Genomic DNA, 27,821 nt, shown 5'->3' with positions numbered 1-27,821 from the left:
AAGGCACTGCCATCTCATTTTTCTCACTGACAGAGCTGCAGTGTTGTTATTAGGGTGGGTTGTGAAAGTATACATTCTGGAGCACTGTGTTGCAAGCACAGGCACGTCTACAAGGTGTCGTCTGCAAGACAGTTCAATTAGTTGGAAATCTGCTTGTGCATATTGTTTTTATTTATTTATTTTTGTAACCATTTAAAAAAATTTAGTGAGCCATTTAATCACGAAGAACTGAATTAACTGCCTCAAAAAGATAGGGCAAGATGTGTTTTTATCTTTTTAGCTTTAAGGAGCATAAGGTAGTGTAGGTAGAGAGTAAAAAATAATAACTTGTCTAACATCCACATGGACAGCAATTTCAGGGTTTATCTTTTGCTTTATTTTAAGAAAGTTTTTTTTAAATTTAAAATGTCACTATTCCGAAGTTTTCACTATCTGTCTCTTTTTCCTGGCAGGCAGTAGGAAAATGTGCAGATGTTGATGGCTGATGGCTTCGTTCCACATGTGTAGGGCTCTGGCAGGGCTTTCATCAGTCTGAGCAAGTGTCAAACTCCCTTCTGTGTGTAATCTGACAGTGTTGAGGGCTCCTGCAGGGGGACAGGTGACAAGTGTGAGACGAACAAAATCTCAAGCCGTGGATGACTCCAACTTCTTTATTTGTAGCTGTCATTAATCACGTGGACCCTTAAATCACCCACTCGTTAGAGCTTGTCTGTGAAGTACGCACTTCAGCTGTTCCTTTCAGGGCCATAATCATTTGGTAAACAGCCACAAACTACATGTATAGTCACACAGGTGTAGACCAACTCAAAATACGGACCACGATATTTACTCAGTGCCTCGTTTCTGCTCCCGTGCCAGATGCCCGGTTGGCTGGAGGCTCAGATGTCTTCATTTCCTCTGTTAGCTGCGTGGCTCAGTAACAGATACTCACCAAGGGACTTGCGTTCAGGTGAAGACTGTACATCATTTCCTCCCCTCCTCTCTGTCCTTGGAGGCTGCAGTATTCTTTCAAGATTCTGTTAATGAGTTTTAACTAAAAAAGGCAGAAAATTGGAGAATGAGGTTTAGATGATATCATGTGCATTTACATGGTACTGAAAGGGTACAAATGAGGTAAATTAGAAACAATCAAACAATATTCTGAGCCTGAGTTTATAGAGTTGAATAAAGATGTCATCGTGTTAAATAAGAAATTAACCTCCTTCCATCACCATGATTCAAACTCTGAATCTCTCTATACTGTAAGTTGAATGCTTTACTGTTGTGCTAATAGTCATGAAGCTTAAGGCTGCAACAATCCAGAAAACATAATATATAATAGTTCAGTTATACATACAGGATTCAGTTATACTGTACATATTTTTATTTCTTTATATTCTTTACCAGTTTCTTTTTTTTTTCCGTTTTGCATCATGTACTGAAGCTCAGGTTTTGGGAAATCTAATTTTACATTTTAAGAAATCTGAATTTAAAAAAAACAAAACATGTCCCTCCAGTTGAACCAGGTGGACGGTATTATTACAGCGCAATGGTGTGCGTCTCTCAGCTTTCCCATTGTGTAATCTTATCTTTAGCAAGGTCACCTCCAGTCCACAAACATATCGGTCCCCTGTCTTCCACTGGGAACCGTACTCGCTGTGAGCTCTTTCTATATATATCCCTGCTCTCCATTTCTCTCCCTCTATCAAAGATCGTGAGCATATACTGTAGCATGAATTACTTCAGTGCCGGTTTACTGTAAAAGAGCATCACAGCAGAAAAGTGTCAGCCTCTGTGCATGCCGCTTGATTTGTGTGTTGCGCAATAAAATCATGCTAGCAGGCATTCACAGTTTTATAATGATGAATTATGCGGCAAAATCAGCAGCAGGCTCTCGTCTCTGGAGGGCCGTTTCACTCACGTGTTTTACTTTCTGACCTTCCAGCCAAGCACAACAATCAGGCGTAGGCAGTTTCCGAAAACCATTCCAACACAGTTCTGCCTGCCAGTGGCTTTCTTTCAGCATGTGTGCACCGAGTCCCTTGCTTCACCCTCTCTCTCTCTCTCTCTCTCTCTCTCTCGCTCTCTCTCCATTTCTTAGCTCATGTTGACTTCCCATAATAATCTCCTCCAGAAGATACCACCTGGCTCATCTTCGGGGGAAAAAAATGTTCTGCAGCATTTTTTTCTCCTCATGACAACACCGTTCACAGTTAATATACAGTAGTGTACATCTAACTGCATCAGAGAGGAGAGTGTGAAAATATAAAATCTCTTTAGTGAATCAGACTGCCTGCTGATTCTCAGCCTCAGTAGAGGACAAGCTTCATGTTTGCATGACTATTTTGTCCTGCACCATCCCTGTCTCAATACATACCTCCAGTCTCAGCCTTGTGAACCTGGCATGATTTTATCTGTTTTAGAACACATTATCTGTTCATTCTGTGTAATAGTTTCGTATTGGGTCACATCCTTATATTATGCAGTATATTATTACTCTTCAAGCACTATAATTAATCACGCTGTTATTTCTGTAGCGATGATTAATTGTGCCATCTTAAATTTTTATGACCCCAACAAAATGGTGCTGAGCAAACAGTTATTATTTATTTACTATTCCTACACTATTCCTACACTATTCACTATTACTATTCCTACACACAGTGTAAGAGCTCTCACAACAAGATTGTATCGCATGGAGCATATGTGTTAATGAGCATGTGATAATCTGTTACTGATAAGTGTGTTACCTGTTTGTCGAACAGGTAACACACTTCTCAGTAACAGATCATCACATCACATCACATGCAACAAAGTGTTACCTGTTTGTTGAACAAGTTAGAAGCAGGACACATGCTAGGCCAGACTGAAACGGAGGTGAGAACAGACTACCGGTACCACTGTGTGATCCACTGCTGTGATTAGCCAACAAAATGAACTGCTCCGTAGTTTAATGAGGCCTGTTCAATTTAGGCATGTTCAGATGAGTTATGGGGTAAATGTCGTCCACTGAATTACTACACTTCAGATGGAGTCCTGAGAAAAATGTATTACATCTAAAAATGCAGTAACAACACAAACATAGGCAACAGTGCATTCTCAATATATTTCTAACTGTTCTCTGTAGTATTCACTGGGATGGCAGGAAAGGGGAGGGACTTACACTGTGCCAGTTAATATCCGAGAATTCCAAACAGCCACCAATCATTCCAGATTCACATGCACATCGGCTCATCTACCTAAGGGGAGCTCTTTTTTAGATGTTTTTGAGTGACTACTTCTGTCAGCTTGTGTTGATGTTAAAACGCGTTACAGTTTCTACACAACATGCATAAAAGTTGGCAGGTCTTGATTTGATGTATCATTCTGGGCCAATTTATCAGTCTGTAAAAAATATCTGGCCGACTGAATCATTGGTGCATCCTTATAAATATAAATATAATTAACTGATAGAAACTCCATACTTGGCTAATGTTAGAAACTAGGTCTCTCTACTGACTCCGTGTCAGTGCATCTGTCAAGCTGAAAAATCTTTGAAGAAAAGAAGTAGCAGCCAATGGATTATATTGAAACGGGGGAAGGGTGGAGGGCTTCCTGGGGTATCAGTTAATATCGGAGAGTTATACCACAACCGTCAATCATTCCAGATTAATATGTTGTTGGCGTTCGTCTGCTCTTTTTTTTTATTGAGTAGAGGATAAGAATCATGCTGGTGTACTCCAGTGTTAACACACGCAAGCTTATTGATGATTGTTCATTGATTAGCATGATGGGGAATAATCTTAAGGTTAGTCAGTTGTAAAGAACAGTCAGAAAGAGAGAGCAGTTTATCTGCAGCTTCAGGGCACTGATAACATGCTTGAATGAACTTATAACAGTGCATGAGTTCAGAATTTCGAGTACACGGTTTGAAACAATATGTTACTCTTCATGTTTTTTAATCAGTACAATTTTGCTTTCCTCGCCATGTCAACTTGCCTTAGGAGATATACATGCCCTGGACAGCAACAAAATGCCCCACCAACAGAGAATAGTCATTAACATTTGATGACATTCTTAGTACTTCTCTTTGCTTGACAATATTTCTGTCCTACATTGCCACAAAGGTTTTTAATATATGAGGTGTGGGGCCCTGTTGCTAGCCACTGCACACCATGTGGTTGAAACTATTGCAATTTTTGCAGGCAGTCACAGGAAATGGACAACAGAGCAACAGGGCAATCTATCCTCCCGGTGTTACTTTAAATGCATTCAGAGTTTCCACTCGTGTCTTTAAAACACACAAGGCTGAAAGGTTGCATCTGTAAGATCTTTTGGAAAGTACGGGGTTTCTGCAAGAATGTCTTCATTTTGTACATGAACACCATCTCCAGACTTTACTCAGAAGATTAGAAAACCATCGCCTGGTCTGGGTTTGGGTGAACTGGGCCTCAGACTCTGGAACTTGGAACCTGATGTGGTCTTCTGCTGTTGTAGCTCAGACACCTTAAGATTTGGCATGTATATTCTGAGATGCTTTTCTGCTCACTGCGGTTGTAAAGAGTGGATATTTGAGCTTCTGTAGACTTTCTGTTAGCTGGAATTGGTCTCTTCTCGATCATCATCATCATTCTTTGTGAGAGAGACCCCAGACTCTGTACTACATTTAACAATTATTAAAAACAGGTTTAAATAAACCCAATACATAAGTCCACTTACAGTTCTCACAGACACGTGTTTTATCAACTGGCTAGTTATCCTCCAGACAGTGACGGACCACGTCTTTCTCTCATTTCGGCCTTGTGACGCACGCTTGCGGTGTGAAGCTCGTCCGCGCTATTCTCCGAGATGCACTTGACGGCCTTTTGTGCAGTGGAAATGTTTTTTTGGACGACCTAGTTAAGGCGGTAGGGTTTCCCAGCCTGGTCGGGCCGCCCGAACTGCAAAGTGCTGCAGGAAACCCTGATATATAGTGTTTATAGGAAAATATTTTTTTCTTATACAAATTGTAAAAATTGTGATTTTTGCATCTCCGCTCAGTTCAATGTGGGAAGAACATTATTATGCAGCTTTGTTCCGATTCTGATCAAGTGAATAAAATTCCAAACGTTTAGAAAAACTAGATATTGCAAAAAAGGATGTTACACTTTGGCTGATGTGGAAAAGTTGGTATATTAATAAAGACCAGGTACAAGAATGTGATGTAAATAAACGATGACTTCAAATATATGATGAGGTAGAAGGCAATAAGTCACATTTCAGAATTATATATGCAGAGGTTAAACATGGCCGGTGTGTTTTGCATCGAGATATTTAGCAAATTTTGCATTATTTTAAATGATAGAACAGATTCATTTGCATTTTCTTTTGCCTATCAGGAAATTTGTTTAAAATTGCAAAATGAGGAATTAGCATCTTTAAAATCTATAGAATTTGTATAGTTGATAATGTAGTTTTCTCTTTCTCTCTCTCTCCCTCTCTCTATCTGTATGTCTGTCTTCTCTCTTATTTTTTATATTTTTGTTGTTTTTTCTTCGGTCACTATCTGGTTCTCTTTTACCTTTTTTCTTTTTGTATCTCTGTCCTCCTCTGGTTCTCTTTGTCCCTGTCTGTCTCCCTTAAAATATACTTTCTGTCTTTCCCTCTCCTTCTTTGTGTCTCTGTCTCTCTCTCTCTCTCTCTCATGTCTCTCTCTCAGGACCTCAGTGTAACTGCAGCGCAGTCGGCTCGGTGGGCCCAGACAGCTGTGACCCACTCACCGGCGGCTGTACGTGTTTGCTCGGGTATTCAGGACTCGGTTGCGAGCAGTGTTACAGCGGCTATTTCAGAAACCGCACAGGTGGCTGCCAGCCATGTGACTGTGACTCATCTGGAGCAGTGGGGCCGCAGTGTAATAGGTAAGTGAGAGAGGTTTTCTTCTTTTTTTTTTTTTTTCCTCCCCTCAATAGAACACTGGCAGCTTTTCCAGCAGCCCGGATTCCCTCGAGCACACCGATGCATCTTACAAAGCAGTTGCCAAAACGGTTGTTCCCTGTTACATGTTTTGAAGCCAGTGTAAAATGCTCATTTGCATGAATGTTTACCCTTGGAGGAGTCATAAGTGGAAAAAGTACAAAAGCTGAGGTGAGTCATTGTATTTGTAGGGCATGCAGTATGCATTGAGTTTGACTGTAGTATGTTTGTCTCACAGATATCCTACATAAGGCGTATAAACTTTAGCCCTCATTCATCTCTAGTTACATTCCTGTAATGTTCACAGTTCTGAATATGGCAACCACAACAGAATAGTCACATCAGGTGACTTAAAATGGAACAACTTCCACTAATTGAACACAATGAGGCTACTTCAAATTTTTCAAGTTTGATGATCTGTAGCTGAATGAAGATGGAGTTAAACGTTGCCACATATCACAAGAATCCTCATCTTTATTCAGCATTTTCATACACACTCGTTGTGTCATTGTGGTCATGGAGGTCACGTGAGGTTCTTCATGTTCTGTTTCACCGATCAAAAGAGCCTACTTCTTGTCATCCTGCATCTTTTATGTCTTTGATGCTTTCAGCAAACCGAAACTGTGGCACAATAAAACGACTGAGTAACTTTTTTTTGATAGCTGTTCTGCTGGTTGACAACAAATACAAATGGGATCCAAACCGAAACCAAACAGCTTGGATGCAGCACTGGATTGCTTCATCAGTTATGGTGAATGACGAGGAGTACTGTCACAATTCTTCAAAGAAAATAAACATGAGCATTTCAAAATAGTGATGCATGTATTTCTGTCACTGGTTTGAAGCTCAAGATTTTATAAGCTTGGCGGGATTCCGCCATGATATGGCACCACTCATCGTTAGATGCTGCCAACAAATCTCCTGGAATATATTCTGGCAGTGTTGGATGAACTCTGGTCACTTTTTTCAAATTTGTTTCATTAGGTCTTAATTATTTTTATGGTACACACATAATCGAGACCCTCTTGGATACAGGGCACAGCCGTCACATTTAGTCACAGTCTTTATTCAAGACCTCGTTGCAGCTCAGGAATAATTATTAAAAATGTTGTAGCTTACAGACCATCAGAGCCAATGCATTATGCACATCATTACAAGGGTCCATAAATATATTAAGCTATTAATTACGTTCAGTGTTCCATAGAAACAGGCGATGATTTTCAATCTACTCATCCAAGACTCGTTTAGACTTGGCAGCCAAAACTCTCTTCCTTTCTACATAATATTCATAATTTCAGACTTGCCAACATTTAGGCATTATGTGCAGGAGCACCACATTTTGACATCGGATTGATTGTAAAACGTTATTTTGGCCGGTTTGTCCCGAGTTGTTCCTTACACCATGAAGCGTAAACTTGGCGTGTAATATGTGTATAATATAATCGAAACATAAAAGCACCAGAATGCCGGCCGTTCAAAATGCAAATGCAGGTCAAATGCAAATGGCAACCTAAGCCTGTGTCTTTGCTGTGTGTGACTGAAAGACTTGCAACAATTGTAACTGACACTTCATAATTATATGCTAAGTGAGACCCAGAGTATGTTTTAATAAAAAAGGCAATTGATTAAATTTTTGTACATTGTTCAATTAATTACTACACAATCAATACACAATGCACTGTTTTTATGCAAAATGAGGAAAAACAATGTCTTGGTTATGTCTTGTTAATGTAGCTTAGTTTTACCTAACTAGGTAACTATGTATTTAAATCTGTCTGCATGTATGTCGCTAAATTAAATTAACGCTTGCCAAAAAGAGACAAACAGCAAGCCACCCAAAGTACTTGTCACTTATTAGTGTAATCGTAGGATTGACCTGAAACTTGCTTACAAATCCATGTTAATGGCTGTGGACTTTTAATATTTATTGGAGTTATTATTTTCAGGGCTAAGATTGTCTCTGCTCCAAATCAAATCGGGGGTTTCTGTTACAGTTCCTCCATTCATCTTTTTCTGCATGTGTTGCATATATGCAGCGTGAGGTTGAAGTTAGCTTTGCTCTGCTGTGCTGGGACTAGTGTGAGTAATTATAGTCTGGAAGCAGCAGACCGCCTGCAGAAGGAAACCACAGTAAGCCTAGCCTCTGCCTCTCACTACTGTTTGGATTGGAGATGGCACAAAGCACACAGCTGCCTCGGTTTGAGTCCAGGCATCGGCTCAGATCGGCTCTGCTTCATTCTCACTGAGCATCGGAAGAAACGTTCGTCCAGAAATTAAACACCTCCCAAGTACTCTTTGGACTCGAATGTGAGAAAAGGTGGGAAGGCAAAAGAAGGCAGATTTTTGGACTCCCCTGAGACACCAACAGTAGAACGAATACATTTTGCCAGCTCCTAAAAGAGCATCGCAGTAATGCTCCTGAACAGCTGTTGCTACTGACTGACCTTACACACTAGGTTAGGACCTTCAACCTGCATGAGTATTTAAGGTTAGTCAGCATTAGCTGTCATTATACAGAACATCGAGCTCCAAAGACCATTCACATTTGTGTACTTGGCTATAGCACCTTATAATCTGAAGGCAGAACCAACAGCAGAAGCTTTTTGTCTGCCTTCGTGTTATGATGTTTTTTCTCAGTTTCATAGCTACAGTGTATAATTAGACTTCTGACTTTTTTTTAAAATACAGACTATTACAGATCAACCAGATCGAGTTTCCTACTTCAGTAATTCCTGCAACTCTCCAGAAAGTTTGCATACCCCTTCCCTCTGTCTCCATGTAGTAGCCATGCTACATTGCGACCTCTGCTGCTCCTGCCATATTATCACCAGGCTTTAATATTGTGTTATATCTGCTGATGAAGTCCGGTAAACAGTTTTACACAAGTTCACTGTTCACTAGAATCTAAAGAGCAAAGCTGATCCATTATCACCGCACTCTCTCTATCACTCGTTTACTCTTCTCTATTTCTCTAGACTGAACGCAGACGGTTCATAAGTAATGCATCATCCTGACTGATAGCCCCTTCTGCTCTGTAACCCCCATGTCACCTTCCTTCATGGTCAAATATACACTCTGGAACCTGACAAAAATCCCATTACCATTAACAGCCATTATTTAGGTTTTAGTTGCTGCTGTGTATTAATCCTATCTGGCTGTAGTTAATGCTTTTCAGTTTGGTAATAGCTTCTGTGGTGGTATGACCTGTGAAGGTTCAATGTCAATTCGTGTAGCCATGCTTAGGAAGGACAAATAAAGTCAATACTTCTGTACAGGAAAGATTGTGACTTAGTCACATCACTTCATGCTTCCTATGTCACTAAATTGGTGTACTGTAAGTTATTTTGCAGTAGAGTGAGTAAACTGAGCTGTATCACCTTGTTGTCAGAAACCCTCAGCTTCCCACGGTCATGTGTTTACAGGAAGAAAAACATTTATTTTGTTGTAGAGACCTTAAGTCCAGAGCCTGTGGAAACTGATAGTGTTTGTTCAGTTTACTTTTGTCAGGATCAGATAACTGTTAATCATCACAATGTGCCACAAAAACTGTCGGTAACAATAATATTATTTCTGTAAACACACTAGAGGATTGTGTTCACTAGAAAGCAGTCCTGCTTTAGGCACAAAATAAGTCCAGCTGCATAACTGGTGAGAGAGACAGACCGGCCGACACAGACAGACCGGCCGACACAGACAGACCGGCCGACACAGACAGACCGACACACAGGCAGACCGACACACAGGCAGACCGACACACAGGCAGACCGACACACAGGCAGACCGACACACAGGCAGACCGACACACAGGCAGACCGACACACAGGCAGACCGACACACAGGCAGACCGACACACAGGCAGACAGAGACAGAGAAAGAAATAGACAGACAGACAGACAGAGAAAGAGACAGACAGACAGACAGACAGAGAAAGAGACAGACAGACAGACAGACAGAGAAAGAGACAGACAGACAGAGAGCCAGACAGAGAAAGAGACAGACTGAGAAAGAGAGGGGCAGACGCGAGCTGCCAGCATTTCAACACTGCAATGTTCTGGGAGAAAAAGGTCAAAATCTAAAATTACGTAGCTGCCATTAATCTGTATCAGGTGAGAATCAGCAGTGCTCATGTAATGTAATTGACACCAGACTTGGCGAATCCTGGCAATTCCTAAAGCACAGAATTTAGGCCGACTCCGCAGGTAAGACCGTATTTTATTCGCTGATATCTGAAAAGTCAGATGTCAGCTCTAGATGATCTAGATGGTCAGCTCTAGATTATTACTTGCAGCTAACTTTGGCTTCTCAGTGACTTGTGAATTAGAATCGGAGAGCCACTGTTTTAAATGATACAACAAGAGATCCATGTCTGTGCTCGGCAAAAGTACAGCGTCACTGTGCTATAGCTAGCTAGCTAATATCTCTAGCTGGCACGATTAAAAAATAAACACTATGTATTGCAGAAATTCTAATTAAATGTTTTATCTTTCATAGTTTAGTTTATTATTATTATTATTATTATTATTATTATTATTCATGTTTGTGAATAAAGTTCTTTAGTACCTTTTTCTCTGTCAGCCAAAGGAAGACAAAATAATTATTATTGACCATTGATTTTAACAAAATAACCTTTTTATTTATTTAGTAGGCATTTTTAAATTAAAGGTGCATTACAGTGATTTAGGCACGGCGACGTTTGTTGCCTTGGCAAAAAATCCTACTTCAGACACTATAACAGAAAAGGGGTTTTTATACACTTTTGTGTGTCTGTATTAATTCATTTAACTAGATAAATATCTACTTCATTATATATATACTTCATTACATTATGATCGCTAACACACTTTAACCTAGATAATTACATTTCTGGGCATCAAACCATAGGACTGGGTGATGCATAACCCTGGTGGGCCGGATACTGAATGAATCGTTTATCCTCTATTAATTCAAAATGAATGTGCCATATTTTGCTTCACAATTCATTTGATAAGGTTGAAGACTTTAGCTTTATGAAACACACATCCATGGAAATTCAGGAAGACCAGTGTTCTCAGGTATCATGTGTTTACCTGGTAGTAAATGATGTATGGAAAACTGTATTGAATATAGATGTAGTTGTGCCGCTTGCACCCCATTTAATATGAAGCTGAAGGAAACCAGCCTGTAGGCAAAATGCCATTTGTCTTTATCAGGGGACGATGAACGGGTGCTCATATGTTCCATGTTTATTTAAAAGTATGTTTCGGTTGCTGTGTGGTCTAATGACACGGTATATATTGAAAAGGCATCCTGAACAGTTTTCTTTTTAATACAGAAAACGAATTATGGTCTTGTATATGGCTTAGATGACCTTAAGGACTGATGCATTCATGGTTCCGGATGGATGTGTTTACTTACTTACATCATGCTGCACCACATACTGCAGAAACCCACATGCTAAAAACAGCCAGAACCATTCCAGTGTCCATTAGTCTCTGTAACACACCCACCCACACACACACACACACACACACACACACACACACACATAATACATCAATACTACAATACATCAGCATTCAAACCATGATCTCTAAAGTAATAATTGAGTCCTGATTTGATTAGACCTGATCTGTCTGTCAGACTTGGATATAAATAAAGCTGAGGGCCAAGCCTTGAGCCGGTCAGCCACAGTAGCCATAATGAGATTTTCACAATTGCGCCAAAAACACACACTCGGTCACTCATCATGAATATAGCAGCAAACCTAGACACAACTTGGATGTGGTCAGACCACATGGGTCAGAAGAATGGCCAATGAAAAGCAACACACAGCAAGACGTGTGTGTGTGTGTGCGTGCGTCTGTTTTAGTGTGTGAATGTTTGACTGGTTTTTATAAAAAGGAAGTTGAGATTTATTGGGGGGTTTAAAGAAAGGGCACCAATTTGTGCACAAATTCATATTACTCAACACTGCTGAATTCTCAGATCTGATTGGACAAAGATGTTGGTTACTTTTCTACAACAGCTGCTCTGAATGTCGTACCCACTGTAATTCAGATCACAGGAAGGAAATGTTTACAAAAATGTTTTAATATAACATTGAAAAAACATTTCCAGTCGTGAACAATCAATTCACCTGTTATTGATTATTTACCATTTATGAAACTAGACTCTGGTGTCAGTGGTTTGTAACAGGCACCAAGGTTCTACCACAGGACTTTCACACTTTCTCTGCTATATGGCCAAACATTTGTGGATGTCTGACGACCCTTATTTATGCACTTTTTGAGGATCTTATTCCATGTTTAGAAGCCTTTTTTTTTTACATATATTACAGCACAGTGAAATACTTTCTTTGCATATCTTTTGAGGTTGGGGTCAGCGCATAGAGTTAGCCATGATACAGCATCCCTGGAGCATAGAGGGTCAAGTGCCTTACTCAAGGGCCCAACAGTAGCAGCTTGGTAATGCTGAGCCCTAAACCATGATCTTCCAATCAAACAACTTAGATTTAGTTGTTCCGAACAGGTATAATAACCTCTACTTTTCTGAAAGTAAACATGTTGGAGTGTGGCTGTGGCCACAAGTGTATTAGTGAGATCAGGTGTGGGGTTAGGAGGTCAGGATTCTTAAATTCTCCCACTCCAACTTTGGCAAACTACAGTATGTCTTCATGGAGCTCATATTGTCATGCTGGAACAGGTTTGGGCCTCTTCGCTTCAGTGAAGGGAAATCATCATAACGCTACAACATATATTCTGTGCAGTTGTGTGCTTCCGTCTTTGTGGCTACAGACTGGGGTAAGAGGCACATATACAGTAAAAGTGTGATGAACTGATATCCACATACCTTTTTTCTTAGTACCATGACCGTTTTTTTTTTTTTTTTTGAGACAAAAAGAGAAACTAGTGCAAAAAAGACCACGCAGGAAGTAATCGTGCTTTCAGTTTCAGTACTTTTTTGAGTATTAGAATTATTTCTTACTTATAATTTTTTAGCAGCTGTTATTGGGACACAGCAGTGAAAAAGATTCTGAGAGACAAAGGATAAAGTGTAGAATATGCAGGACCACCATCTGTGAAAGTAATCCTAACAGCTTCCCCTCTCACCACAGATTTTGCGTGTTTAGGGTTTGGTAGTATTTGGGGCTCCATAATAAGAACCTGCAACAAAATTAGTGAGAAACAGATGTAAAGGAGTTTATGATTCAGAAACAGACATGTTGCCTCTTACCCTCCTTATTGCTCAGCTCAGACATCAGAATAGCTGAGAAGTTGCCGCAAATTGTTGGGTTTTTCCATAAGCATGGTATTATTTAGTGCTCTGTAGATCATCTGCAGTAATTCTCTGCTGCTTCCTGTGCTGGGTCATCTTACAGAGACGACGTGATAGTGTATGACCTTCATATGTGAGCCTTATATGGTGAGACATCAGTGTGAGTTAAACTTTCATGCCAGAGTTACAAATCACCGTCCTGCTGTCCCTGTCACTGCCGTCCCTGTCACTGCCGTCACTTTTTAAACAAATACTGTACGCATACCCACGAATACCCGATGATGTATATTTAGGCTGCTCAAAGTCATAATTGTAACACCTATTTAATAGATTCTCTTCAAAGCTTTAGCATTTTTGATCGTTCTGTTAAAAGGCATAATTTAAAAGACAAATTTTAGCATGTTAGCATAGCGAGTGATGACTTTTAAAGGCCTGCTGTATCCAATTTTTTTCTGAAATGTGCTCGGTCATGAATGACATGACATGGAAATTTCTATTTCCATCTTGGGTACAAACCGTTGGCAGTTTTTAGAGATCTTTGCTTGCAGACAAGCCCCTTGGAGCTTTGGTTACCTAAGAACCCAATTTTCAAGTAAGGTGAGATATGCGGTCCTGATGCTATTAACATAAACTCTTTTAGAGGTTCAAATCTGTTTAACATTATTGGCTTTACTACAGTTGATTAACAGACTGAGGCATATGACCGAATAATCCCTCAGCCATCTCACACCCCCCGACCTCCAACAGCACTTTAAAGCTTTCCAGTTTTCTAAACCACCAAGTGCTTTGCACACAGAAGCCACAGAAATTACATCATGATTTCCAGTTAATAACCTGTTATTTCAATGCATTGTCATAGTTGCAATTTAATAATTACTTCTTTTGCATGATCAGATCATTATTTCCACATAATATCTCGTAGTTTGACATAATATTTAACCAGTAAGTCTCATTTTTATTTTATATGCTGTTTCCCAGTAAGCCTGATGGCCTTTTTTTAATTCATTCATTCATTCATTCATTCATTCATTCATTTATTTATTTATTTTTAATATTTATTTATTGTTTTTCTTGGGAAATTGTGAAATAATTAGGGATGCACTGATACCACTTTTTCTCTTCCGATCCAATTCTGATACCAGAGTTTGCCTGTATCGGCCGATACCAATACCGATCCGACGTCTGTGTTCTTTTCTACCTTTAAAGCTAAAGACAATAGCAGTATACAACTTGCTTAGTTATTAAGATTTATTTTTTTCTGGCAAAGAAATACAAAAATGCCCATTACTGTATAAAAAATGAAAACACAAGAAACCTTAAAAAAGGTATTAATGCAGTAGCAAACAGTACTTTTAACAGTTAGTGGTATAACAATCTAATAGGGCTGTGTATTGGCAAGAATCTGGCGATACGATACGTATCACGATACGGGGTTGCGATACGATATGTTGCGATACATTGCGATATTGTAAGCAAGGCGATATATTGGGATATTTCTTATTTTAATTATAGGATAAAGTTTTAGGGAAGCTGTGAAGAACACCACCATATGCAAACCTTAGCAAAAAAAAAAATTCTTATTTAACCAGAACACATTGGGAACACACAGCATTTGCAGTAATTAGCCCCTGTAACATTTGAATGAACCACTTTATGTGCAGTATGAATAAAGGGGGGAAATTAAAGTGCTTGCAGGATTTCTTAAATGTATTAAATGTTAGCTGTTATAAACAGACTATATATTTTTAGACCCTGCCTTTAAAGCTTCACAGTTTCAGTTTACAATTGTAGCATGCCGTGTCCTAACATTTTGATCTGAACAAAAGAATTATATCTGCTTAATATCAATGAAAAAATAAAGTGCTTGCAGGATTCCTAAAGAAAACAAAACAAATATAAACAATAAAATATTTACAGATGTTGAACATTCTCAGAACCTTTAAACTTGGATTTTACAGGTTTCTTTCATTTGTATTTATATTTATCTTTTTATTTAATGTCGAGGTTTTTCTGAAGAAAGATATGCTGGTCAATATGCTCAGATGTCAGGGCACTTCTATGCGCATCTTCATATATAGCGAACTATTTTACCGTTAACATTAGTAGCGCGCCGTTATGCTAGTACTTTGTAACGAGTGGAGTGGTGCTACCCCTTTAAGAGCAATGCGCCGTTGCTTTATTACTGTTATACTAGTTGGATGTGCGCATGCGCAAAAGTGTGCACGCTTCAGTTATAACACCACATGTGTGTGGAAGTCTGATGCTGCAACCGATATTCTCTTTTATTTTCATTTTCTCATACTAATGAGTATTTTTGTTTTAGTAACATGTTATTACGGAGGTTTTTCCTGTGTACGGAGGAATAAACCGTTGAGTGAAACGTTTGTGAGTTCTCCATCCTTATTTTCGCGGGCCTAACCTTGAGGAGCTATCCCTAAATCTCCATTAACGTGTTACTTCCTGTCACTGGAAGTTCAGAGATAAGAAGACTGCGATCTAGCGGTTGGGATATAAACGGAACAAAATGAAACTGCCATGAATCTGTATACATTTTTTAATGTTAAATTTTTTTTTCTAAATATCGATATTTTGTTTTTGAGAATCGATATAAGATCGCCAAACAAAATATTACGATACTCAAGTGTATCGATATTTTCTTATACCCCTACAATCTAAACCATATGTACTGCAATTATTAAATTAAATGATTTACTGAAGAAAAGGCAATATTTTAAAGTGAATCTTAAATTAGAACTCTTGAAACACAATGCAAAATGTATTAAACAGTAAACCTTGCACTCATCCAAAAAAATAGTGCAATGCAACATTGCAACAGCCAATGGAACAACCATGTCTAAGTACGGTATATAGACGTCACCAATGACATAAACCTGTTTCAGGATTCATTTGATAAACATTATTGTCAGGGTTTTTTTTTAGGAATATTAGCATTTCTGCTCTCTGCTAGTAGTCGAGAACAATGAGTTCCAAGAGCTTTTCTGTTATTTTTATAGCTTTTGTGCTCTGTTGTGCCATTTGTTTTTGACTCTGAGAAGCATCCGTCAGGGTCATCTGCTTTGACGGATCATCCTTTTTCCGCTTAACTTGCGCGAACTCCATGTGTTCTTTTGCATGATGCTTCTGAAAATGCTGGATTAAATTTGTCGTATTGTAATTCGAAATACTACATCCACCTCTTGAAACTTTGGCTTTACAGACATTACAATTTGCAGCGCTACTCTCTGCTGAATCAAGCGTAAAATACTTCCAAATGAGCGACATGTTTAAGACACTGAGGCGGTTGTGTAACATATTTCCTATAAAATGTATTAAATTTATTTTCATTACTGCAATTTAATATATAAGTATATTTTTCTTATAAGTTCAAGCAATAGTCTATGATGTTTGCTGTTCTTTAATCAACCACCACGGGTATTGCATTTGGATCAGTCACACACCACCTATACCCGATCCACTCAAAATGCTTGGATCGGTGTTGATACCGATCCAAAATATTGGATCGGTGCATCCCTAGAAATAATCAGAAATACATTTAAATTTAATTCAGTTGCGGTTACGATTTTTTGACTGCTAACGCTTAAAAAGTTGACATTCCGTAACAGACATAGAGGCCATTCAGACTGTTTGAGTTTATAAATATATTTATTTATATACATAAAGAGTAAATCAACACTAGACATTAAACTGTTCCTCTCAATAATAATGCTTCACACACACACACAAATGAAGTCAAAAGGGTTCAAGGCCTTCTGTGTGTGTGTGTGTGTGTGTGTGTGTGTGTGTGTGTGTGTGTGTATTGTCATACATTAGTCACCCACATTAATCCTTCCCCTGGCTATGTGTTAAACTACTGGCGTGTGTGTGTGTGTGCGCATTCACGTGCCTGTGTGTGTTTGTATGTTTGACTAGAACTGTAAAAATGAACTGTATGTTGCTGTTTAGACCAGACTTATGAAGCATTGCTTATTGACTTGCCCCGCAGATTAGTCATGGAAAAGTACCCTTAATACCACTTTGGGGTTGTGAAACCAGATCGACAAATTACTTTTGCTTTCATTCTTCATCAGTAGCAGCACAGGAAAATGGCCACTAATAGAAAGATCGCATTCAAGTACAACCTGACGGTTACACGTCTCAAATTTTCCTGAGCCCTACTAGATTATATTGTCTCAGGGGCTATCATTAGATCTTTGACCTAGCCTATGACTTTCAATCTTGATTACATTGCTGGATGATTTGCAGTGGCAGTGCAGTTTGTGAAACTCCTGACAGCCTGACACACTGTTATCACACGGTTTGTTCTACACAGGAAAATAAATCTTCATGTTAAGTGTTTTAAACGTCCTTTATTTATCATGTAGTTTTGTTATTTATTTGTATAAATGCAGCATCCTCTTGACTTATTAGAAGAGCTTATCCATAGCATCCGAAAGCTCAATTGTTTGACAGTTTAATGATCTTTTAGATGGCACACACAACTGTTTAATAAATTCTGTTGTACCTGTATCCAACTCCAGTATCGGCGAGAGAAACTTCAGCACAGTTTGGCTGAAGGGGTTAAAATCTATTCCACGTGCGTTCTGTTTCCTCCTTATATATATTTTCTGTCTCGTTTTTCCATAAACTGGCTAGGTTTAGCAAAGCTACACAATGTGGTACGTTATCCTGCATCGTAAAATGTTTTCTACTATTGTGTTATGATGTTCTTCCCAATTCTCAAAGCCATAACATAGAAAAACGTAGAAATGATTAAAAGCCCGCAGCAGTTCTTTAGGAAGACAAGAGATTAATTTTATATAATGAATATAATGTCATTCTTATATAATAAAGAAAAATACCTACAATAGCAGGAAAAGGGGAAAAAGCGAAAATTGCTGACGGATTCAACACTTCAAGTTCATATTTTTCTTGCCTACTCTGTACATTTCTATATTTATTACTACAGATTTAACCCTGGTGGTGTAGATTGGCAACCAATCAAAGTTCAAATTAAAAACTTTTATTTCTGGTAGGACCAAGCTATTATTCAACTTTAAACATCGTAGCTAACGGCAAGAACACAAAGCTCGGGAAAGCAGGTTTAGAATTAGCGTGTATCTTACCAAAGCCATGTTACATTGATGATACTAGGCTTTAGAAATTCAAGTTCAGAAATAAGTGTCGCTTTCTTGGTGAAAAGTATAATGAACGAGGAGCTTCGCTGTCAGTAAGACAGTCATTTAAAGGCCAAGACATTTCTTCTGCTGATTACATGCTTTTTAAAAACTGTTGTCAAAAGCAGGTTGAACTCCTCTTACCCTGACATTTTCATGGTTGCTTTCATAATGTAAGGTTTCAGGGGAACTGATATGGATTTTGTCTTGGTCTTTGTCTGTGCAACAGAATTTTTTTAATTTTCATCCATTTTTAAATTTTATTATCAGTCAAATTACAAAATCTGCTATTTGGAGATGAACACATGACTTGTAGATGTGTAGCCATTTCTTTGACTGAGAGAATCCACTGTGCAGAGATATTTTTTTTGCTCCCAATGGTTCAGTGAAAGCACAGATTTAAAGATCCATATGGGGCTAATATATTTTGCTAGCATGGTTGAGTGGTTTTCCCTCGACATAGTATGCCGACTGTGCGAAATTAGCTGGGTTTCCGCTAATCCTGGGGCTATGGGGTTGGTTTCTTTTTTTTTGTTGTTGTTGTTATTTTTTTCCTCAACAAAATGCACCGCTTTTTCCTTTCACTTGGGTCAGATTTCCCCAATAGATCACTTTGTACCGAATGGATAACCAAAGCTGACCATGCTGCAAAACATATACGTATGCAGTCGGTGTGTGTATCTCTAGGAAGCTAGAAATGGACGTCAGTTATGTGACCTTCTAAAGGACACTGTGTCTGACTGTGTGGAAATGCCAGTGTTGCCACAACACGCTCAGCTGGCAGATTTACACACTGGTTCAGTCCAATCTGGCCCAGGTTGGCATATACTGCAGTTTCATGAACACTGGAGAACTGTCAAGGACAGTACGAAACACTTTGAGAAACATCTTGTGCGTATTTACACAAATGCCAAGATCTGATCTGATGCGGTATTTGCAACAAATACTCCCATAATATGGCACTTATTCCTTAGAACCTTTCTGTTCAAGCCAAGGCAGGTTCTGATGTAACCTGGCTCCTGAGTTCCAGCGGTGCATAATCCCTGGATAACCTATACCAACATGTCATGTGGAGCAGGATTCACCTGCTCAATGATTGCTGCCAGATGTACTAGACAGCACTAGACAGCTTGATGTTAATCTGAACAAAGCGTGTCGTGATGCCCAGAAATCTGAAGTGGCACTCTTGGTGAAGCAAATGATTATTTATTTATTTGTTTGTTTGTTTGTTTGTGGCAACCTGACAATAAGTACATGGACCAGTCCTGTGTCTGCACGTCTTGACCTACATCTGTTTACAAATGCATCTTCGTATAAGGTCTCGGGTTCTGTTTGCATGTTGGTTTCCAGGTGTTTCCCAAAGCCCGTGGCAGTTCAGAGGAAGAAATAGTGACACCTGCACTGGTGTCACTGAGACTGTACATGGGCATTCAATAGAACAGTATTATGTACAGAAATTGAATAGATGTGTATACATGTCTTTTGTTACCTGCCCGGGACACCATTCATGTGCTCTGAGAACAGGTGTGCTCAATATAAATGGCAGTCACAGTTACAGTCCTGTATTTTCATTTTTTAGTTTGTACTGTAAGTGCATTGATTCTATCAGCTCCGAGCTGAAAAGTATGTTTAGCTTATTCATACCTTTGTAATTTATTAGTTCACCTTTACTTCACTACATGAATCAGCAGGCACGTCTCTGTGCTGCGTGTCGTGTCGTGGGAGTGCCTTTTCATTTTTCATTGTGAACTGCTGCTGTTGTTGGATGTCTGATGCCTTTGGCAATTTCCTGATTAGCCACCTAACAGCCTTGGTCTCTGTCTTGCACCATGCCTTTCATAACACTTTCAGCAGGAAAAAAAGCAAACAATAAAACAAAGCTGTGCAACCTATAATACCAATTTTTACCATTATGAAAAATTGTGGACAAGTGTTTTGTTTTTTTTATTTGTTTGTATGTTTTTGTATGATTTACTGTGGTATCGTGTGACCGAATGCTTGAAAAGAAAACGAGCTGTGCTATTTCTGATCAAGGAATACGGAAGTTTGTGGCAATAACAAGGTTTGTGGTGGGGTTGTGGTGGGTGGTGCTGGAGTATGTGAAAAAATGTTAGTCAGGTTGCTGCAGAGAAGCAAGATTCGTGCAATAGGCTCTCTGCAGAGTGTCACTGGTCTATCTCTCTCTCGCTCTCGCTCTCTCTCTCGCTCCCGCTCTCTTGCTCTCGCTTATTCTTTCACACTCATACACACCCTAACCTTAACCTCAACCTCAGTAACCAAATGCAAACCTTTTAACTCTTTTAAATGAAAGATGCTTTCCAAGATATGAAAGCCTACAAATGTGTGCGCGCACACACACACACGCAAACCGTGGACACATCACCCTGATCTGGAATGACACCCAAGCTTTCCAAAGCTTGCAGACTCTACTACTTACGACAAGTAACCTGCCTCTGTTAACAGCTTCACAGCTACTGTGAATGATCAAGATGTCAGCGTCACATTGATTTAACAGAAGACTCCAGTAAGTAAAAACATGGGCTGTAGACAAGACAAAAACTTTATACAAGTGCTAAAATTCCCAAACTTGCACAAAACCCTGTCAGAACAGCAGCACAACGATGAAATCTGTGCGCAGAAGTCAAACAGCCCCCGTACTCTTGCGGGCGGGGGAGCGGGGGGGTTTGGGGGGTATGGGAGCGATGACGTTCCCCTCTCTCCTGCCTTCTCTACTCTATAGTCCCTGTGTCCGAAAACCATATTTCCATCAAATCCAATCCAGCTAAGAAACCAAGCAAACCGTAGTCAAAAGTCATACATTACTCCCCACCTGAGTATCCTGTTGTGGGAACCAATTCAGTGTTTTAAGGCTCTTATAATAACAACATGCACAAAACAATTGTTTCCACCACCTTTATTTCTTAGCCTACTCTATTCATTCTCTTGCTCCTGGGTACATGCCAAGCATGAAATGAGGACTAGCTTGATGTATATCACCTACCTGGGGTGCAGATTAGAAATTCATTATAAGCCTCTGGTGTATGAATCGGTAGACAGCCAGCCTGGTGCTTTCCACTCCGTCTTCCACACTCAGTGAGCCATCAGCAGCACTGCTACACTGGAGGTAATTAGCCTCTGCAGTGCTGAATCAAATGGTTATTAGTGCATAATGTTGGTGTCTGGATACAACAAGATTGGAAGCCCTTCACTTTAGAGACTCCTTGTTGAGTGGTTTATTCTGGTGGTTCACTGTAGAAGGTGTGAATCACGTTGTCGGAGACGTAACACATTCTGACCTCGTCAGGAGGAAGCATTTGGTCGATCTCCACGTTGCTCGTCATAACAGTAATATCAAATCATCAAAGCATTACAGTGGTCATTGGACTCCAGCCTAATGGTTTCGATTGTAAAGAACAAAATGGCTCTGATGTGATTGTCAATACACACTTTATTTGTTTATTCTGGTTTTCCGACCTCGTAAGTCCGAGCCTTGACAGACTGCATCGATTGCTGCATTGATCGAGTTTGGGGGTCGGAAATCAGAAAAAGATCTCTAATCAGTCGGCATGCACTGGCTTATGTCCAAAGGCATCATTAGAGGACCTCTAATGAAAGAGCTTCCCCCAGGGCGGGTTGGTGGGGGTAATGGGGCAAAGACTAATGCTTAACAAAGGAATTGGTGAAGAAATCTTGTATTGAAAAAAATTAGTTTCCTGAACAGACAAAACAACAAAACGCATACCAATGCATGGTGTGTTTCCAAATACACGTTCACCTTGTAGTCCCAGACATGCTACATACTAACTATGTAAACTGTGTATGTTGACTACGAGGCTGGCAGATACTCGCACGTTATTTGTGCATAGTTACTGAGCACTACAGACTCTTTCACAGAACAGATGAGCTCATTTCCTCCTCCTTCACTTGATGTACTTCAGAGGAGAAGGCATTAGAGGATCTTAAAGGAGAACTGCAAAATGATTTCCTTCTGCTTTTTTTTTTCAGCAGTTGGCCATCTGCTAATATTATACATCAGCTAATATCAACAGCCCACAAGTTGAGACGTCGGTGGCGCGATCAACCCTCGTTCAGTTTTAAAACTTAAACATAACCTAAAAATTGATTGGACTCGAAGGCGAAAAACATTTGTATATGAAAGGAAAGTGTAACAGGGTTTAATGGATTGAGCCAAACACAATAATGCTGGATAACTTTCCATGTAGTAAGAGCATTTTCCTGGAATTAGTCTTGGAGAGTGTCAAAATGTCTGTATTTGTGAAAGCAGTACGCAGACATGTGAACGTTAGAGATATGGTGCAGTTTCCAGATCGGCTACGTTAATTATATTTTCTGCATCCTCAGCACACATTTAACTTTGAACTAAGTGTTCCGTGTGAATTTTATACATTTATATGTAATAAACATATAATCTATAATAAATAGACATTTTTGTTGTAGATTTTTACTGCATAGTCAAGAAAAACATGCTAAACGAAAAAAAAAACTGCAATGAATAACAGGACCAATAAAACAGTTTATAGCCAAATAAAACTAGTAGTTTATACGTACGAGTTTTACTACTTGTGTGAGAAACTTGTGCTGTTTATGACCAAACATAATACATAACACTTCTCCATTTCTCAAGTCTGTTGTGAAGAACACGTTAAAAACAAAGTCTTGTGCCTGTACTTTAGGTTCGAAAGGCATACTGATTAAAGCTTAGAGTTCTGTTTTAGCTAAACAGTGCAGTGGCCTTTGAATGCCTATAGACCACCCTGCAGATGTTTATTCAGTGGGAATTGATCTCCTTTTGGTAATTCCTTGTGTGAGTTACAGTGTTGTTGTAGCAGGACAGAACTTGGAAATGTCTCCCAAAAATGTAGACATTTTATTTTCTTACTTTTGTCGTCATTTGTTGCAGTTTTTTCAGCCACGTAAACAAGAATGTTATAACGAACGTGGTTTTCGTTAAACACTTTCTCCTCGATCCGCAGCCTGTCCTGGAATCCTTAGGTGCAATACTGGAGATTTCACACACAATGCAGACCCAATTTTCCACTCCGTTATACCTAGGGGAAATCTAGCATAGTCGGTCCACCTACTGTACTGTAGTGGTTCTGTAAGGAGAGAACCCAGTTCAAACCCAAACGGATACAGGGATACCATGTGAAACTCCACACATACACAAACCGTAACGAGAGCTATGGATTGAACCGGGGACCCTGGCGATGTGAGGAGACAGTGCTACCCTGTGCACCACTCTGTTAGATGTCTGTTTATTAACACCTACAACTATGTCTGTTAGTTAATGCTTTCACATATGCTTTGCTGCTTTCTGAAATGCTTTTTTACTCACCATGGTTGTAATAAGTGGTTATTTAAGTCACCTTAACTTTTATGACAGTTTGAATCCGTCTAAATCTTCTCTTCTTGCACATCAAGTCCTTTTACCCAAGTAGAACTAATGCTCATTGGATGGTTTTGGTTTGTTGGTTTGCTTTCCTGTGAAAACCCCAGAGACCGATCACTCTCACTCTCAGGTGTTCATTTTCTGAAATACTCAAACTACTGTGGCTGATCTGGCACTTTCCCGCATTCTGATATTTAATATGAATATTAACTGAAGCTCTTGACTTGTATCTGCAGGATTTTATGCTTCTGTGAATGCACACGATTGGCTGATTTGGATAAGCAAGTGTTTTTTTAGTGTAGTTTGTTTACTAGCTATAATATGTTCAAGCTGACAATGTGTATGGTGCCGTCTATAGGGTGTATTCTTGTTCTCACACACCTCTGCTCATTCATCAGCACACACCGAGATGACGGACCACTGTGACCTGAAGTCTTCAGCTAGAAGTAATGAAATGATTGAGATTCTCCAGACACACATGCAGAGAGTTTAACTGCTTTCATTGACCTGAGAGAGCTTCAATTATGAGCTAATTATGCTTTCAGTGCTCTGTCTTGCTTTTATTTTTTATTTTTTTGTCATGTCTATGCAACAGGTAGAGTTTAGAACTGAAAAGGATAAGTAAATGTAATGTTGGTCTGATATCAAGCCAGCATCAAGCATGGAATGGAAATTGGTGCTTATTAGAAGCATGTTCAGACCGATCGTCAGCGATTCGTTTGGCGGCTCAGTGACGGTTATTTTATAAAAGTGATTCACGCAAAGTGGTGTGAAGCAAATTAAGAAAGGTGACTAATCACAGCACCAATTATTATTTTTACTGAAATCTTATTGTATGCTTTGTACATTACGCAGATTTGAACAAACGTGATTGGTGTTTAGGGGTCATTAGTATTTTAATCGGGAAACAGAGTTAGTATTAATCCTTGTGTTGTGATTCTGTGATGCGCCGTCATACAGAGGTCACCGGGTTTCTCAGGTACAGCAGAGACCCACTGCACTCCAGAACACTGAGTACTCATTCCAAGTATGCACACGCACACACACGCACACGCGCATGCACACACATACACACTTCTTTTTTTTCTTTTTTTTAATCACTGAAATTGAATTTACAGGGCTGAGGGAGAAGTGAAGAAATGAAGGGAAGGGAAAGAAGAAGCTCTTTCTGTTTGTGAGTGCACTTCACATGATGTGTATAGATTTGCCTTACCAGTCGTCGTCTTCTGCATCTCATCTTATTGCAGGTTCAAGGTTTAGGTGAGGGGAATGATGGACTGTTCTGTTCTCCTCTATTGTGCTATTGGTGCAGTTTTATTGTAGCATTGCTGACGATTATGCTTCTTGAGCAATGGCAAGCAGCCAAGTGCAGAGTTATCACCTCATATGAAGTCCAAGCTCTGACATTTGTTAATTTTACCCCTCTCTCTCTCTCTCTCTCTCTCTCTCTCTCTCTCTTTCTCTCGAATGCAGTTGTTCCCTCTCTGTCTTTTTGCATATCTCTTTCTCCCTCTATCTCTTTCTTTCTTTAAGTGTCCTCCATGAACCATCACGAAGATGAGTTTAGCAGGCCCATGATTGCACAGGGACGTAGTTCTTGCCCTGTGCTCTACACCCGCCTCTTGGTCCCATGCCAGCTGTTAGCTTCTGCTTCTGTGACTTGTCAAGTGTTGACATTTTAACACACATGCAGATGCCATGACACTCATAGGAGGTGATGTACTAAACCTATTAGCACATGTAAATTAATTCCCTGCTGGGAATAGTGAAAAAAGGCAGTAATGCTAAGAAACTTGCATTTATTAATTACCAAAACAGACCAAACATTTACACATACATGACTAATGATAGATAGGTGAAGAAAAAAGGTGCTTACGATTCTTCAAGTATTTACCAAGCTTGTTAAACTTGCTTGATGATGGCTTTATATACCATGGGCTTCAAACGAGTTAAAATGACCAAACTTCAAGTCGTTTCTTCAGTTTTTTTTCTGGTGTTTTTGACAGAAATGTCCGTTTCAGAGAGAGGAGGTAAATATACCCTGGCAAACAGCAAATGCCTAAACTTGTTTTCATGTACAGCATCAGCTATATTCCTGTGAAGAAGTTATGGTTATGAATAATATGGTTATGAAGGTAGAATGAACACATTTGTCTGTTCAAAAAAAAAAAAAAAAACACCAGAGGACCAAACAGCTCCAGTACAGCTTCGATGCAAGGTGAAATGACTGGAATAAATCAGAATTACGATCAATACAAAGATGAAAATAAGCAGAGAAGAATTTTCCACGTACACTGGAAGAACTCTAGAAGGGTTATTACACAAGCTGGTAAAGAACCAGAGAGAAAGAAGAAAATGTTATGTTGTCTGGAGGAAACATCTAGAATATCTTTCTTAGCTTCAACCAATTTTAGGATTAAAACGATTAGAAAACATGATGAAAGTTCACCCAAGTCTCTGTTAGTCCCATAAAACATGAAACAGTTCCTTAGAAATAGAGAAAGAAATTCCCAAGAATGCTATTTCAGCAGCATCTGTTAAACCGGTCAGTCCTGCAGACCAAATCACTGCCTGGCTGTGCACGAAACGTTTGTTGCTGTAAACGTGGGTTTAACCGATTATATCACCAGAATTATATTATTAGGGACACAACTGAAATATTCTAGAAAAAAGAATGTATCAGCCAGGTGTACAGTGAATTTTGTCAAATCTGAGGTGATTCATAATTCACGGTAATGATTATAACCCAATGAAATGGTCAGTACTCAGACATGTCCAGGCACTTTAAGCTTTAAGAATCGGAAGAAGAATCAGCTGAATTTTCATAAATGTCAACAAGCAGTTCCCAACTACACAGCTGTTAAGATCCTTACCACATACTCTGGTTGTATGTAAAGTTGTAGAAATAATCGCTTTACTTTTCTTTTTTTTTTCGTAATAAAGGCTGTTGGTTTTGGACGGTTAATAAGTTTACTGTGTTTCTTCGAATGCTAGATCGCAAGCTGGGAAACAATATGGCACAAGCTTAATAACACTATCTGTCTATTTGGCTGAGAGGCAGGCCAGATGTTTGTCATCTTTCCCTTTAATCAGCTAATGCAGCCTACCACTAAAAGCCCTAATGTGTGTTTCTTTGCCTTTCTTTGTTTCTCCAATCCCTTTTCCCCCTTCCACCCTCTGCCCCACCCTTGTCTTCATATGATCTATTCATCATTGAGCTCTAAAAGCTCTTTTCATTGGACTAAATGTTGGCAAAGGCGGTGACCCTACCCATGTCTTTAAGCGGCCCACGCCCGTTACGGCTGCATGCAAACACAGGCCTTATTTGAGATCGTCGAAAAAGGCCTTATTCATGTCTGACCAGAAAAAAAAGACTGGTCAATATCTGACCTTTTGGAGTCACCCTCCAGCCAGGCAACCCTCCTTCCACACCCACAGGGATAATATCACCAGCAAGCTGCTCCAGTACTTGTCCATTGTGGTCCTGCATTACTCAAGTTCCAGCAGGATGAATCATATATCCTGACATTTTGTAAGAATATTTTCCTGTTGTGCGAATCACTTGAGAAACACTTGAGCTCTTTTTCTCCAGCTCGGTGATGTTTAATCTGGCTGACAGCAGCAGTCCTTGGGGCAATGCATTGTTGCATTCTGACGTGAGATTTAACACTCACTACCTAATATTGATATTATATAACACAATGTTTGGAATGATGCAGAACTCTGAAATTCTCTATATGAAATTTCCCCAGACCTGATTTGGATTCAATTTTAAATGTGTATATACATTTTAAAAGTATTTTAGAGCATTGTTTTTTTTTCCCTGCCATGTTTTCAACAAACTGCTTTGGTTAATCTTTATTTTTGTTCTATTTAAAGCAGTACAAAAAATCATTAAAAAAAGATTATTCTTCGTGGATAATGCAGCCAAATGTTAACTTCAGCCTCTTGCACACTTTTACAGGATTTTAATTGCTTAATATGAGGCGGTTGGTTTTCCAGATGATTAGCAAAAGAAGCTGGAGCTGTGAAATGCAGACGAAGGGAAAAATAAATGAAATCAGAAGAGTGGA

The 27,821-nt window shown here is 39.3% G+C and overlaps 1 protein-coding gene across 5 annotated transcripts in view; it reads left to right on the top strand.

Moving 5' to 3' along the window:
• si:dkey-220k22.1 (multiple epidermal growth factor-like domains protein 9) overlaps positions 1-27,821 on the top strand; it is an 81,170-nt gene that overhangs the window by 8,468 nt on the left and 44,881 nt on the right. For all 5 annotated transcript variants that reach the window (XM_027137777.2, XM_027137775.2, XM_047809246.1 and 2 more), the window contains exon 2: positions 5,657-5,855. In XM_027137777.2, coding sequence (XP_026993578.2) covers positions 5,657-5,855 — 199 coding nt within the window. The remainder of the gene's footprint in view (positions 1-5,656; positions 5,856-27,821) is intronic.

Source organism: Tachysurus fulvidraco, chromosome 26 (assembly GCF_022655615.1).
Source record: "Tachysurus fulvidraco isolate hzauxx_2018 chromosome 26, HZAU_PFXX_2.0, whole genome shotgun sequence".
Lineage (NCBI taxonomy): Eukaryota > Metazoa > Chordata > Actinopteri > Siluriformes > Bagridae > Tachysurus > Tachysurus fulvidraco.
The sequence above is the reverse complement of the archived record's forward strand: the minus strand, read 5'-3'. Positions and strand labels throughout refer to the sequence as shown.